Here is a 14,938-nt window from a genome sequence, read left to right as displayed (position 1 = left end):
CATCAGGTGTGACACCTGGCACAGATGCCTTTAGGAGCAAGTTACAAGCACTCCTATCCTCTAAGTAAGTCTGAGCTCCACGGGAGATCACCAGGCACATACTAGGGTATCCCCAGGGGACCCTGCTGGGAAGAATAAGTGTTCCCATCAGCCTACCCTCAAAGAGTTCTTCTCACTTTGATTTGAAGCTTGATTTAAAAGGAAATCCAACAGGAATGATAGAACCTCAATTTTCCAAGGCTACAGGCCAAGTTACTCCAGACCTGGAGCAAGGCCCCTTTCTCTTCAGATACCTCTCTTGCCAGCATTGGATTGTGACCCTCAGCCTTCTGCCTGGACCTCCAACCCCCTTTATCCTGGGGCCTGCATAGAAATGTTGATCCTGCTGCATGAATGTGTGCCTGGCCGTTCATGGTCACTGTAGGTTGCCTGGAAGAATCAAGGAGGCCAGGAAAGGATAGATTGCTCGTGTCCAGATACAAGATGTAGTTATGTTAAAGCTGCAGTTCTCAGACATGGCCCCCTCTTTAAGGTCTCCAGGTCTCTGAATGACTCTGTTTGCCAGCCAGCCAGCTTGGTGGGTAAGTGCTTGACATGCAAGCCTAACAGCCTATCCCCAGAACCCATGCAAGAAGTTCCACGTCACACACAGGTCCGTAATGCCAGTGTGCCACTGTGGAGAGATGGGAAGATGGGAGAGGGGTGTCTGTCTGAATCTGCTGGGCCAGCCAGCCCGGAGCAGGAGGCATAGCAGGAACAGGTAGATAGCGGTCTGCTTCGGAAGTGGAGAGTGCGGAAACCAACTCCGGTGCACATGCACACAAACACACCCTCATGAATAATAATAATAATAGAGCAGATTCAAGGTAACTCCCTTAGCTTCCCAGATTGTAGGAAAGAGAGAGATGACCCAGGGAGCCAGTTCCTCTGTGACAGGATACAATCACCATAGCAGCCAACACTGATGGAATTTTATGGCGCTCCCTGCCCACCCTAAGACACAGTCCCAGGGAACTAGTCAGCTAGAGGCAGGACCTAGTACCTCCAGAGAGCGAGATCCAAGACCTGTGGCAGGTGGAGTCCTCAGTGTGCCAGGAAAGCTCCCCCAGGAAAAGCTGGAGTCACTGTTTTGTATTTGTTGTTATTCTGCCCTGGTGGGGGACTGATTGATAAGGTCGGCTCCATACTTACAGCTGTGGTGAGCAAGGGCCCCAAGTCATTTAACACTCAACACATTCACACGGTACACCTTACTGTTATCCCTTATTTCAAGTGAGTATAAAGATGCAGAGAATTTTGCAAGGTTTCATGATGGCAGGAATGGAGCACATATTTAAGAGCAGGGTTTAGATGTCTGTTACATGCCTGTGACTTTTTGCTAAACTTCTGGGAGGTAGCCATGAAGTATAAGTGAATATTTTGTTTGTTTGTTTGTTTTCTTTCTTATGTATTGGTGCCTTTTTTTTTTAATTTCCAAGGATGGTTGGTCAACAGTCACCATCCTGCTAAATGCAATGCTGGGCCCTTTTCCACAGTCTGGTCCATGTGCCCAGATCCTCCTTACCATAGCAGGCTATGCAGAAAAATCTGGAAGGCTAGATAGGACAAATTACTCCACAGTTCGCTTATCAGTGGACATGTATTATAGGTGGCACCGTCTTAGGTAAGGTCACCCTTCACCTCTAACCCACAGAGGTCTGTAGAAGAGGGTCCCAACATGATGGCATTTCTGTTCTTCTCCATAGCCATCACCCCCTGCAAGATCCTCAAGTGCAACTCTGAGTTCTGGAGTGCCACATCAGGCAGCCACGCCCCTGCCTCTGACGACGTGCCAGAGTTCTGTGCGGCCCTCCGTACCTACGCCCTGTGCACGCGGCGGACAGCCCGCACCTGCCGGGGCGACCTGGCTTACCACTCGGCTGTCCATGGCATAGAGGACCTCATGAGCCAGCACAACTGCTCCAAGGATGGCCCCACCTCACAGCCACGCCTGCGCACGCTCCCGCCAGCCGGGGACAGCCAGGAACGCTCGGATAGCCCCGAGATCTGCCACTATGAGAAGAGTTTCCACAAACACTCAGCTGCCCCCAACTACACTCACTGCGGCCTCTTCGGGGACCCGCACCTCAGGACTTTTACAGACCACTTTCAGACGTGCAAGGTGCAAGGTGCCTGGCCGCTCATCGACAATAATTACCTGAACGTGCAAGTCACCAACACACCTGTGCTGCCTGGCTCTGCCGCCACCGCCACCAGCAAGGTAAGGCTCTGCTGGCGCAAGGATGCCCCCAGCACCGCTGGCTTCTTATTCCCAGTGAAAAGGCAGATGGGCTTAGAAAGAAATGCTCTGAACATTCTTTGTCAGGAGAGAAACCAACTTGCAACTGTGTATTGCGCCTCTGGTGTTGTGTTTCTCAGACTTCTAGACATTGTTCACAAGGGAGTCGTGAGCCCCTACTCTGGTGTCAGGAATCAGCCTATAAGATATATAGGTTTATTTGCTTATTTGTTTAACTTGTCTAAGTATTTCATACATGAGTATTGTACTTAAATCTTTCCCACCCATTTTCTCTCCACATTCCAATTCCTGTCCATCCCATTACCTCTCGAATTATTGACCTCTTTTTTTAACTATTGTGATGTATATACATGTGCTTTATATTATATGATACACAGCCTACTGGGTCCATTTAGTGTTTCATGTATACAGGCAGTCAGTAGCTAGCTAATGAGAGAGGGAGACTCGGACTTCTCTGGGACGAGCCCCGACAGGTTAGTTCCAAGTGCTTAGCCCTAAACACATGCACTTTAATTGGGCAGGATAGAGTGAGAGTAGCCTAGCATTGCACAGGTAAGAAAAGCGATCCTTGAGTGGGTTAGGGCACAGTGACGGTAAGTGTTTGGGAAGCCTCCTGATATGTATGCTTGTGTGTGTACAAATGTACCACACGGGTGACGAGGTGAAGTGGATTTCCTGCCGTCCTTACCGTTCTAAAACCAGAAGTTCAGAGGATGGCTCCGTCATACAGTGCTTGCCGTATAAGTTCCAGGATTGAGTTTGGATCCTCAGCCCCCACACACAAAGCCAGGGGGCAACACGTGCCTGTCATCCCAGCCTTGGGAAGGCAGAGATAAAAAACCCCTGGGGCCCCCTCGCCACCCAGTCTAGCCGAATTACCGAGCTTCAGTTTCTACAAGAGACCCGTCTCAGAAAGGAAAGCGGAGAATTGAGGAAGACACCTATATTGACCTCTGACCTCCACACACCCTTTGACTCAGGTACACTTCACATACAAACATACACATAACTGCAAAGTTCAGAGATATTCCCAAAACACTTATTCCCAAGCCCCAGACCCTGTCTTGGTAGAAACGCGTTAGAACCCAATCAGAGGAGTCTGGCTGGTGTTCCTCTCTCTGGACCAGTGGCCTTGCTACCTCTGCAGCTGCATTTGTAGAAGGTGACAGTACTGCTCTCTGCGCCCCTCACCCAGGTTGGATGCACCCCTCCTGGTTGGTTTGACCATTGACTCTCTGGGATAAGGTTGGACTTTTATTTTTTTCCCCTTGGTTGGTTGGTGATATTTTTGAGCCCCCAGTGGAGTCTGGGGGTGTAATTCAGTTGTTAGATTGCTTGCCTAGCCTTCAGTCCCCAACATAAAACTGGATGTGATGGTACATCCCTGGAATCCCAGGACTCAGGAAATGGAGCAGAAGGATCATTAGTTCAAGGTTACCCTTGCCAACATAATGAACTTGAAAACAGCCTGGACTATGTGAGACCTTGTCTCAACAAAATAGATAAACAAACAAATCCTTCCGTAGTTTTTATGTAGGTTCAGAGGCCAGGGCTGTGGGATGGCATAGATGAACAGCCTAAGCTTCTGGGTAGAGTCCTGCCCTGTGTCTCCTTGACTTAATCTGGACACTAAGAGGCGAAGAGAGCCTTGAGCTCCTGGAATGGAGGAAGACAGAATGGAGTTTGGACCGGCCTAACAGAGTATTCCGGGGGTCATCTAGAAGCTCCCTCTCATCTTTGGGGCCAGTCCTGTCTGGTTAGTTAGTGTAACTCCTTTTGACGGAACAGGAGATTCCAGGAGGCAGAGGGACTTCCTCGCCCAAAATGTACTTGGTGAGAAACACTGAGCTGGGATTTGACCTCGGCCAGGACAGCCTCTGAGCCTGGTGTGTTCTCCACTGCCACAGAGCCCGCTGAAGGCCACTTACTTTCCAACTCAAGGGGGCTCGGTGTCTGGGTGACAGGTCTCTCGTCCTGCTCACCAGCCAGTGCCAGAGACAGCTGAGAGACATGGCCCCACTTCCCAGACAAAGGGACATCCCTGCCAACCCCAGATTACTTCTGCTGGGGGCGGGGAAGACCTCTGGTGATCTTAGACTTGCCAGGAGGTAAGATCCAAGGTGAGGAAGCAGTGTTGCCAGGCAGTGGGGACAGAGCTGCCCTCCTCCGTGCCGGGTCTCCGTGTGCTGCCAGAGCCCCCTGGGGCTTCCAAGCTGGCCGGGAGACAGTGGGGCTGTTTCCCCAGGAGGAATGTGTTAGGCACTGCCAGGCTGGCCCACAAGGCTGTTTCTGTTCCTTCTCTCCCTGCCACACCCTAGAAGAGGACAGTGAGGTGACCTGGCAACCAGAAAAAATCCGTCGCTGCCACTTCCTTCTGCTCTGGTGGCCCTGACCTGCCGAAGGAGTTCTCTTTCTGGGCCCTCGAACTGGGTAGAAACCCAGCAGATATTCACCATGGTCGCCCTACCAGGTTCACGGGACCACATCATGATGCCTAGAGGGCTGCAGGTCCGAGACCAGAACATTCTCCTCCCCACCGCACACACCCTCCCTCCTTCCCTCCCAGCCCTCAGAAGACTTAAGGGTGCCCCAGGCAAGGATCCAAGCACCTTCCTGCAGCTTTCGGCCGCTAACCACCCTCCTTCCCCAGAGCCAAGATAAATGAACCCTGGGAGCCTGTGGCTTCTAAATGCAGCAACCCCCAGGACTGGAAGAGACCCAGTGTCCCTGCCCCATGCCGTGGGCTCCTGAAGGCTGGCACCCGGGAGACCTGAGCGTACAAAAGGGACGGGGACCAGGCAGCTGCTGCTCCTCTTGACCCAGGACGGTGTGATCACCCAGTGTGACAGCAGAGCTCAAACACAAGAGTTGCCTGTGATGAGCAAGGCTGGGCCTCTGCCACCTTGGAACTCAGGCAGTGGGCGTGGCCTTAAAACACAGGGGTGAGGTGCACCTACACTCCAGGTCCATTCCTCGCCTACCTTTGAGATGTCCGCTCTGATTCAGGCTTGACGCCAGGCTCTAGGCACCGAAGAACGGCCCGAGCTAGAAAGGGAGGCCTTCCCCACCCAGACCAACATGGAGGTTTCCAGGATGCTATGGGGTTGTGTGGCTGAGCTTGACCAGACCAGCCCTTCCCCTGTGACCCAGACCTTTGATCTCAGCAGGCAGACAGCTCTCAGGCCCCATCAGCCTGGCCCTGCTAAAGACCAGACAGTGACTGGGTTGGTTTGTGTAGCCAAGCCAAACTCAAGACTCAGGCCAGACTGGGAGGCTCGTGGGCTCCAGATGAGCTACCTCAGTGGCCGATTTCCAGGGCCCTGGCATTCTGCCTGTTCTTGGAGCCTCTTGCTCCCCGAGTGTGTGTGTGCTCTCTCTGACCCAGCAGCATGGACTCCCCCTTCATGCTATGCCCTCCCTGCTGGCAGCCAATCACAGGGTGCTAGGACAGCAGGTCACTTCTGGCTCTGCTGGGGGAGCGGGGAGGGTCTGCCACTGACCTGGCCCCAGAAGACGGTGAAGGGATGGGGAGCATAGGAAGCAAGGGATGGAAGAGACTTTCATCCCCAAAACAATATAGTCTTGGGACCTCCTCTCACCAGAGCCTAGACTCTAGCTCCAGCGGGGTCCACTCTCCCATGTGCGCCCCCCCCCCACACCACCACTCCCGACTTCGCAGAAACAGCCTAGCCAGCCCCAAGCTGGCCCTTACCCCACCTCACCAGCAGGTGGCCTTGCTCACCCTCTGTCTGACCCCATGTATACACGACCTTGCCTAGGGTCGTTGTACATCCCCAGGGCACTGCCATTAGCCCTGCTGGCCCCTCTGCCCACTATCTTCAAGGGCAATCAAGATAGCATTTTCTTTAGAAAGGCAGGCTCGAGGGTCAGCATCTCACTTCAATGCCTCCTCCCAGTTTGACTGGTTGTGCCCACTTTACAGGCAAAGAAACTGAGGCTCCGGGGGCAGGAACTCACCCACCTTCACCCTTGTTTATTTCCCCCAAGCACTCGGGAGCCTATTATAATATGTTCTCTCTGTCTCCCCGTCTCCCTCCCCCTCCGTCCCTCCCTCCCTCACCCACCCTTGCACTCTCTCTCGTTGGGGGGGGCACTGAGAGGTCCAGGGGCCCCTCGGAGAAGGAGGATACCAAAAGCAGAGTCATCCATGCATGGTGGGTTGGCAGCAGGCCACCAGGCTTCCGACAGGCTCCCTTCATGTTGTTACTTGTGGTTGTGTCCCTGGCACAAGTGCCTAGGAGTCAGGCAGGCTGTCAGCCCTCCAGGAGGCTGTCTCCATGAGAGATGGCGCTTCAAGCCAAACCAGCCTTTCCTGTTCAGTGGAGACTGGTGACACTTGGAAGGCAGGAGCCCCCTTACCCATGTCTGTGTGGCCTTGTACACAAAACAAGAACACCAGCGTCGTTCACCCGGCCTTCCCTCCGGTGGCAGGACCACCCACTTCCCAGACCACCCCGACTGGGCCACCTTTATCCCCGCAGGTGCCTCCTCCACACGCCACAGCGGACAAGCTGTTGGCGGGGGAGAGAGGGGGAAGCTGGACTGTACGAAGTCGCCATTTTCTTAGGTTAGGGTCAGGAGAGTGGCTTCGTCTTCTTGTGGTCCAAGGCTTATGGCTGTGCAGCAGGGACAGGCCTCCTGTGACATCCCAGTGCCTACTAGAAATGGGAGCCCTAGAGAGAACAGGAGATGGAGCCCCACGCTCAGGAAGCTGTGTGGCCAGTGCCTACTGGGCTCACGCTGTGGGGACTGGGACCTCCTCAGCCTTTCTCTCACAGAGCAACAGAATGGGCCAGTCTCTCCTCAAACTAGGTGCACCCCACCACGAACCCAAGCTAACTTGGGCAAGTTCTTGTTTGAAAGTCAGAAGAGAAATGCTGGCATAATCTAGTCCAGACTGAATTCTACAAATAGAATCTAAAAGATGTTGGATTGGGCTTTAAGGTTGGGTTGGTTGGTTCATTGTGGGACAGGGGGTTAATTGTCTAGGGGTTTTGTCGTTATTATTATTTTGGTTTGACTTTTAGTATTTCTGTGGAGTAAGGAACCCACCCCTACGCCCAAAACGCTAGAATACCCTAGCCCCTGAGAGTCATATGTAGCCTGACTATGACCCTACTAATGTCCTTCCACCCCTCCTGCCTGTGGGCCTGTGGTACCGTGAGAGAACGGGACTCTATGTCTTCTCAGGTCCTAGGACCCCTGGCTGCCACCATTTACTGCCTGGCTAGCGTGCGAGACCCACAGAACAGTGACAGTGCTGAGCTGAGGAACCCTTGTTGCCATGCTCAGCCCGAGGAGCTTAGAAACCACTCTGCTCCACTGCCCTGTTCTGAGGACACTCTGCTTACTGGGCCTCCTAGGTTCTTTTTTGCAACTGCGACCATCTGGAGCTGCAGTGGGACCCAGTCTGGCACCCCCACGCCCCAAATCTGGCCTTCCTGGTTGGCCTTTTGGTGACTCTGAGCCAAGGTTCTTCGACTCTTCTTCTTCTGGTCCCCACGAAAGCAGTGACTCTGGTTTCTGGTCCTCAGCACCCCCAGTATTGACCTGGACCCTGTGATCCTTCTCAGGCTGTTGTCATGTCCCTTTCTGCTGCCGCACAAACCTCCTGAGCAGCCAGGCAGAACATCCGGCCTCAGCCAGGCCCCACCAGCAACCTCTGCTTCCCTTGCCTGGGTCCCTTAAACCAGCAGATCCTCCGGGGTGGAAGTGGGTCAGTGTCCCCCTGGAGCCCCACCAGCTAGCTGGCCAGACCCCTCCCTCCCCATGAGCAGTGAGTGTTGCTGTACAGAGAGGAGAGTGGTGGCTGGGCCTGGGAAGGGGTGGCACAAGGGTTAGAGGGATGACAAGGAGCCCCCGCAACTCTGGGTGTCACCTTGGCCCATATGCCACCTCCCTCCATGGCTTCGGGCTGGGTTTGCAGGTTCTTGCTGCCTTCAGATGGGCACCGCCTTGGCGGCACCTAGAGTTCCCCATCCCACCTTCTCCCACAGATGAACAGCCGGCTCTTTCCGGTAGGAGGGGGCCATCCTTTCCACGGGATTATCCGGGTCTCCAGGTTTGCATCCTCCCTGGAAAACAGCCAGACACCTCAACCAGGATGACAGGGCAGGAAAACCACACTCAGCCCCTTCCCAGGCTGCCCGGCCTCCTATGGACTAGTGGCCGGAAGACCCTAAAGTAGTGCTTCCTAGTGCCGCGACCCTTTACAGTTCCCCCTGTCGTGGTGCTACTGTTAAGAATCATAATGTAAATTTTTTTTGCGGGGGGTTGCGGGGGGGGGGGGAGGACTGGAGAGATGGCTCAGAGGCGAAGAGCACTGATTGGTCTTCCAGAGGTCCTGAGTTCAATTCCCAGCAACCACATGGTGGTTCACAACCATCTATAATGAAATCTGTTGCCCTCTTCTGGCCTGCAGACCTACCTGCAGGCAGAATGCTGTGTACATAATAAGTAAATAATTTTTTTTGTAAATAAATCTTTAATCCCAGCACTCGGGAGGCAGAGGCAGGCGGATCTCTGTGAGCTCGAGACCAGCCTGATCTACAAAAAGCAAGTTCCAGGACAGCCTCCAAAGCCACAGAGAAACCCTGTCTCAAAAAAAAGATAGATAGATAGATAGATAGATAGATAGATAGATAGATAGATAGATAGATCTTAAAAATATATATTAAGGAGCTAGAGAGATTGCTCAGTGGTTAAGAGCACTGGTAAGTTAAATTTTAAAAAGAATATATATGTGTATGTATGTATTAAATGTTGCTTCTTTTATTTATTTATTTTGAGATAGATTTGTCAGAGGGGTCACAATCCACAGGTTGAGAACCGCTGCCCAAGAGGTCAGAAACCCAAAATTAATCTCAGTCATGCTTTCTGTGGCTGTGTGACCTTGAGCAAGTTCCTGCTGCTCTCTGGGCATCTGTAAACTTGGGGGTGTCACATGCCCTTGGAATGCCACAGGAGACTAAGGATAATAACTGCAGTACCTGGAATGCCAAACGGGGAGTGTCGGTGTCTCTCAGGACACTCACTGCTGGCCCTGCCCAGCCGCCTGCCTCCCCTGACACAGCCCAGCTCAGCCCTTCCCCATGGAGGCCTCAGGCTCCATTTGGAAATGTCCTCCCTGCTCTGGCCTGGGTGGGAGCTGTACCCACAGCCTAAAGCGTCCGCCTTTTGTTTTGTTTTGTTTTTGGGTGACAACCACCTTCCTCCTTTCCCTATCCTTCCTCCTCCCCAGCTTGAAGTGGCCCCCAAAGTCACCTTAGGGCCATGACCTCTGTCCTCACTTCCATGGATTTTGCACTCTCTCCCAGCATTGGAGTCTTCCGTTCTACCTGCTGGTGGCCTCCGTGCAAGATAGTCAGGTGTGACAGAGCTGCCCCTCCAGCTAACAGTCAGTCAGGTGTCTCAGGGCTGCCCCTCCAGCTAACAGTCAGTCAGGTGTCTCAGGGCTGCCCCTCCAGCTAACAGTCAGTCAGGTGTCTCAGGGCTGCCCCTCCAGCTAACAGTCAGTCAGGTGTCTCAGGGCTGCCCCTCCAGCTAACAGTCAGTCAGGTGTCTCAGGGCTGCCCCTCCAGCTAACAGTCAGTCAGGTGTCTCAGGGCTGCCCCTCCAGCTAACAGTCAGTCAGGTGTCTCAGGGCTGCCCCTCCAGCTAACAGTCAGTCAGGTGTCTCAGGGCTGCCCCTCCAGCTAACAGTCAGTCAGGTGTCTCAGGGCTGCCCCTCCAGCTAACAGTCAGGTGTTGCAGGGCTCAGGGCTGCCCCTCCAGCTAACAGTCAGTCAGGTGTCTCAGGGCTGCCCCTCCAGCTAACAGTCAGGTGTTGCAGGGCTCAGGGCTGCCCCTCCAGCTTTTCCGCTGCTGGTGCTGCTGGCACCCCTTGGCGAGGGGCTGCACCTTACTTAGCTCCGCTTCCCAGTCAGTTTGCCTGTGTCTCCCTGGACGTGTCTCAGCTCTGCTAATACTTGCGATTATCCTTGGGCCCACACAGATGATTATGTCTCTACCTCACTGTCCTTAACCCAGTCACATCCACCAAGTGCCTCATGCCACACTCAGGAGTTGGGATGGATTGGTGTCTGATGTCTGAGGGGGCGGTGTTTTAGCCTGACCATAGTGGACAAAAGGGCCTTTTATTTTTAATTGGACCTTTTAATTTTAACTTTTTTTTTTTAATTTTACCTTTATGGTTCATCTCTCTCTATAGTGGATTTTTCTAGTTAGGGTGGTAGACTGAAGTTTTTCTAAGTAATTTTAGTATTTTTTTAAAGAATCCAGGTGGTAGTGGTGCACACCTGTAACTAGCACTCAGGAGGCAGAGACAGGTGGATCTCTGTGGATTCCAGGACAGCCAGAGCTACACAGAGAAACCCTGTCTCAAAAACAAACAATCAAACGAGCAAAAAACAATTACAAAAAAAAGAATTATAAAGAAAACTTATTAAGTGTCCAGGAGTGTGGTTGGTACTGAGCTGTGACCACTGTGGAGGAGGGAGGGTCCACACCCCCTCCCGGTTCCCTAAAACTCTAAAGTTCATCTCCCTAAATCCTAACCCACTCTCCTCTGCCCCCCTCTCCATAGCTCACTATCATCTTCAAGAACTTCCAAGAGTGTGTGGACCAGAAAGTGTACCAGGCGGAGATGGATGAACTCCCATCTGCTTTTGCCGATGGCTCCAAGAACGGTGGAGATAAACATGGGGCCAACAGCCTGAAGATCACGGAGAAAGTGTCGGGCCAGCACGTGGAGATCCAGGCCAAGTACATCGGCACCACCATCGTGGTGCGCCAGGTGGGCCGCTACCTGACCTTTGCCGTCAGAATGCCCGAGGAAGTGGTCAACGCTGTGGAGGACCGTGACAGCCAAGGCCTCTACCTCTGCCTGCGGGGCTGCCCCCTCAACCAGCAGATCGACTTCCAGGCTTTCCGTGCCAACGCCGAGAGCCCTCGCAGGCCGGCGGCCGGCGGCCCCTCTCCTGTGGCCCCCGAGACATTCCCGTATGAGACGGCTGTGGCCAAGTGCAAGGAGAAGCTGCCGGTAGAAGACCTGTACTACCAGGCCTGCGTCTTCGACCTCCTCACAACTGGCGATGTCAACTTCACACTGGCTGCCTACTATGCCTTGGAGGATGGCAAGATGCTCCACTCCAACAAGGACAAGCTGCACCTGTTTGAAAGGACTCGGGACCTGCCCGGGGCTGTGGCTGCCGCAGCGGAGGTTCCCTTGGCCCCCCAGGCGCTCCTCAGCACCCTCACTCTTGTGGCCCTGCTGCCTGGGCTGTGGTAGACATTCAGCCGCGTTGGATGCAGAGGGAGGCGCAGACGGACGGGCGGTGCCTGGAGTCCCTGCCTCCTCCTTTGTCTGAGGGCCCAAGTCAGTGGCAGGATGCCGCCCAGCAGGCGGGCTCCCTGTGACCCGGGCGCTGTTGGGCAGCAGAGGTGGCCTCTGGCTGATGGCCCGTACCGAGCCATCCTCAGATGCTTTGGCTGGGGGGTACTGAGGGCCTGGGACAGCTCTCCTCCCTCTCGTAGTGCTCATGACAAGGTTGTGGTGATTGGTGCTGTGTTTTTTTCGTGGCAGTAGAGTTGTGTGAGAGGGAGAGCAGCTCCCTCCGCCCCGACCCCACCGTGTGAATGTGCAAACCAGAGCCCCCCCCCGTAAGCTGAAGCCCCACCCCCCTTACCAGAGAGACACTGGGCAAGTGGGCTCCTCCGGCACCCTCACTATGCACTGAGACAGGCCCCGCTGACTGCTGCACGCTGCTCCAGGGCCTCCTGTGCCCGCCCACGTACGCGCGCGCACACTGTTAACACAAGCACACTCGCACACACTAAGCCCGTGGGGACACCCCAGGCCGCCAAGTCCGTGGGGCTGAAGCATCTACACAGTTCTTTCCCTAGACAGGGCCTCCTTAGCAATATGACATCCCCAGAGAGCCCTCGCTCAGCATCTTTAAGCCATGGATGTAACCTTGTGGCCAGTAGGCTGTGCCCTCCTGGTACCTTTCCGCCCAGTGCTACACAGAGACCGCCCTGCACGTCCCAGCTACCGCGGGTGTGAGTTAGAGGTGCCATTCCCACGCACCCGCCTGCAGAGCCCCACAGCCGGAGGGAAGGTGTGTTTTGGCCTGAGGTCTAAGCAGTGCCTCTCATGGGCTCAGCTCCCCATCGCTGGCTCCACCCTCTGCCCTTCCCCCATTGCACTTAAGAAACCTAAGTGCTTGGTTCTAAATGTTTCAACAGAGAATTGCTCCTCCAGGTTCCTGCTATCTCTACCGCCACCCCCCTCCGGTCCCCAGCAAGTGTAAGAGCCCCTCAGCGGGGGCCCAGGGCACAAACAGCAGACACAGTGGATAGGGCCAGCTGGCCTGCCCTGTCCTCTGCTCTCCTCACCTGCCCCCTAGACTTCCCTAACTGCCGGTCAGCAGCTCCACTCTCCACCCCAGCCATCTTGCCTGGATTGCTTGGTGGGGAGAGCAGCCTCTGAGGCCTTCCAGAACCGTGGACCTGGCAGGGTCTCTTCCCATTAGTACTTTCTTTAAACTCTCTAGCCACATGGCCAGGGGCCTGCCATTGGGAGCCCAGAGCCATTCCCATCTCTGCTGCTGTTCCCGAGGCCCCCCCAAGGGACCGGCATGGCGGCGCAGCTGGCCCCTTGGGCCACTCAGCCAGCGGCCCTGCAGCCCACCCTAGCCCCGCTTGATGTTCGCAGCACAGCCCTTTGCTGCTCCCCAGGGACCTCTCATACACTGGCCAGGAGGCTGCAGAACCTGCCTCTCCCTCCCAGAGGTCCTGACCCCTGCCCAAACCACGTGGGTAGCTGGGAGGGGTCAGCCCAGCCCCTCCTCCCTGCTGGGTTTTTTTTTTTTTATAGCTATCCCTATGTTGGAAGTAAAAAGTTGAAGCACTTTATTTTGGTTGTGTTTGATCACAGTTCTGCTTGGAAGTGGGGACCCCTCACTGTGTCCACCTGTCTGCGACCTGTGTGGAGTGTCACTGTGTGTACATACTGTAAATTATTTATTAATGGCTAAATGCAAGTAAAGTTTGTTTTGTTTTGTTATTCCTCTTTGGATGAGATGTTGGAGTCTGTTTTCTAAACAGAATTTGGTCCTTGGAGGGTGGAGAGGTGACTTGGACGGCAGATTTCTCCCGAAGCAAAGTGTGTCGAACGACGTGGGCTGTGCTTTGGCAAGTGGATGCCCGAGTGTTGTGACGGGTGAGATGCAGCTGCTTACCCACCGTGGGCCTCTGTGACTCAAGTTCGTTTTCTCCCTCACCTTGAGAGTTAGGAGGACTTGGCTGGTGCAGTTTCTCCAGCTCTAGGAATATTGGAGCAAACCAGTGCTGTACGGTGGAGGGCTATGAGTGTCGTCCAGGAAGTCGGAGAGGTAGAGGGGCTGCCCTGAGATCCATAGTGGCTCCATGCAGCCACCTTTGACCGGGAGCCCCAGCCCCGGCTCGGTGCTCTTAGCCTCAGCATCCTTTCTGTACACAGCCTAGGGGCCCGGTGATATAGTCCAATAGGACCACTGTCCACGCCTGTGTCCAGCCGGGTTGTCTGCTGGCTGTGGTCACATGTCACCCATTAAAAAAAAAAGAGCAGTGATAGCTTTAATCCCAGCACTCAGAAGTCAGAGGCAAGTGGCTCTCTTGAGTTCAAGGCCAGCCTGCTCTACAGAATGAGTTCCAGGACAGCCAGCGCTCCCTACACAGAGAAACCCTATGGGGGGGACTACCCAGTGAGTCAGCATCAAGGGACTCAAGCCATGTAACAGATTAAGAACTGACTGAGATGTTCCCACCCGCTACTGTACCCTAGCCAGAGCAGAGGGAAGACATACACCATTTTGCCTGTTTTGCTCCTGGTACCCAATGCCAGGGGCCAGAACAGCACAAGCCAGGTTGATGTCCCAGGTAAGTGACCTTGGGCAAGTCCTTTAACCTCTCTGAATAATGAAAAATACATGTCCCCCAGGGTTGTTTTGAGTCATTGAGTTCCATTTGCAAAGTGACACAGTGACTGAGTTGGTGCTATTCCCCAAGTAAGAGACTGAGGATGGAGACGGAGTTTCTGGCCTGCCTGGTTTCAGGATTGAGCTAATTGGGGAGATGGTGCAGGAAGAAACCACAGACACACAGAAACGATGGGCTGTGTCCTCTGCTGGAGACACAGCAACAGCAGCACTTATTTTGTGTATCTGAATCTGAGACAGGTTTGTTGCACATGGCTTAGCAAGGAGGGATGGAGGTTCAGCTAATACCAGTAAGGGGTCTCTTGGGAAGGGGTGGGGGAAGCACCCTCAGGCTGTAAACATCTGGGAGGAGGAGGCTGCTGCGGGTGACATCTTCTGAACACACAGCTTCTGTACATGGACCAGGGGAAGACTTTGCCATTCCCATGAATGTGAGGCATTGAGGTCCTTGACATGGCCGTGTTCATGTCAACAACGCACACTCACTCAGGACTTCATCTGTTCCCACAGAGCCTGGGGAGGCTAGCAAGAGGAGAAATCCAGAAAGCCTTACCTCCACCCCACATACAACCCCAGCCAGACATGCGGCAGAAGAACTTTAAAGAGAACAGACACCTAAAGAAGCAATGGAGGTTGCTTT

The 14,938-nt window shown here is 54.1% G+C and overlaps 1 protein-coding gene across 1 annotated transcript in view; it reads left to right on the top strand.

Moving 5' to 3' along the window:
• The window catches only part of Rgma (repulsive guidance molecule BMP co-receptor a), a 44,041-nt gene extending 30,656 nt beyond the window's left edge, over positions 1-13,385 (top strand). Inside the window, exons 3-4 of the mRNA XM_005084545.4 lie at positions 1,746-2,260; positions 10,905-13,385. Of these exons, the coding sequence (XP_005084602.2) occupies positions 1,746-2,260; positions 10,905-11,609 (1,220 nt within the window). The 3' untranslated portion in view covers positions 11,610-13,385. The remainder of the gene's footprint in view (positions 1-1,745; positions 2,261-10,904) is intronic.
• The last annotated feature ends 1,553 nt before the right edge of the window (positions 13,386-14,938 follow it).

This window comes from Mesocricetus auratus, unplaced genomic scaffold (genome assembly GCF_017639785.1).
Source record: "Mesocricetus auratus isolate SY011 unplaced genomic scaffold, BCM_Maur_2.0 Super-Scaffold_4256, whole genome shotgun sequence".
Lineage (NCBI taxonomy): Eukaryota > Metazoa > Chordata > Mammalia > Rodentia > Cricetidae > Mesocricetus > Mesocricetus auratus.
The sequence above is the reverse complement of the archived record's forward strand: the minus strand, read 5'-3'. Positions and strand labels throughout refer to the sequence as shown.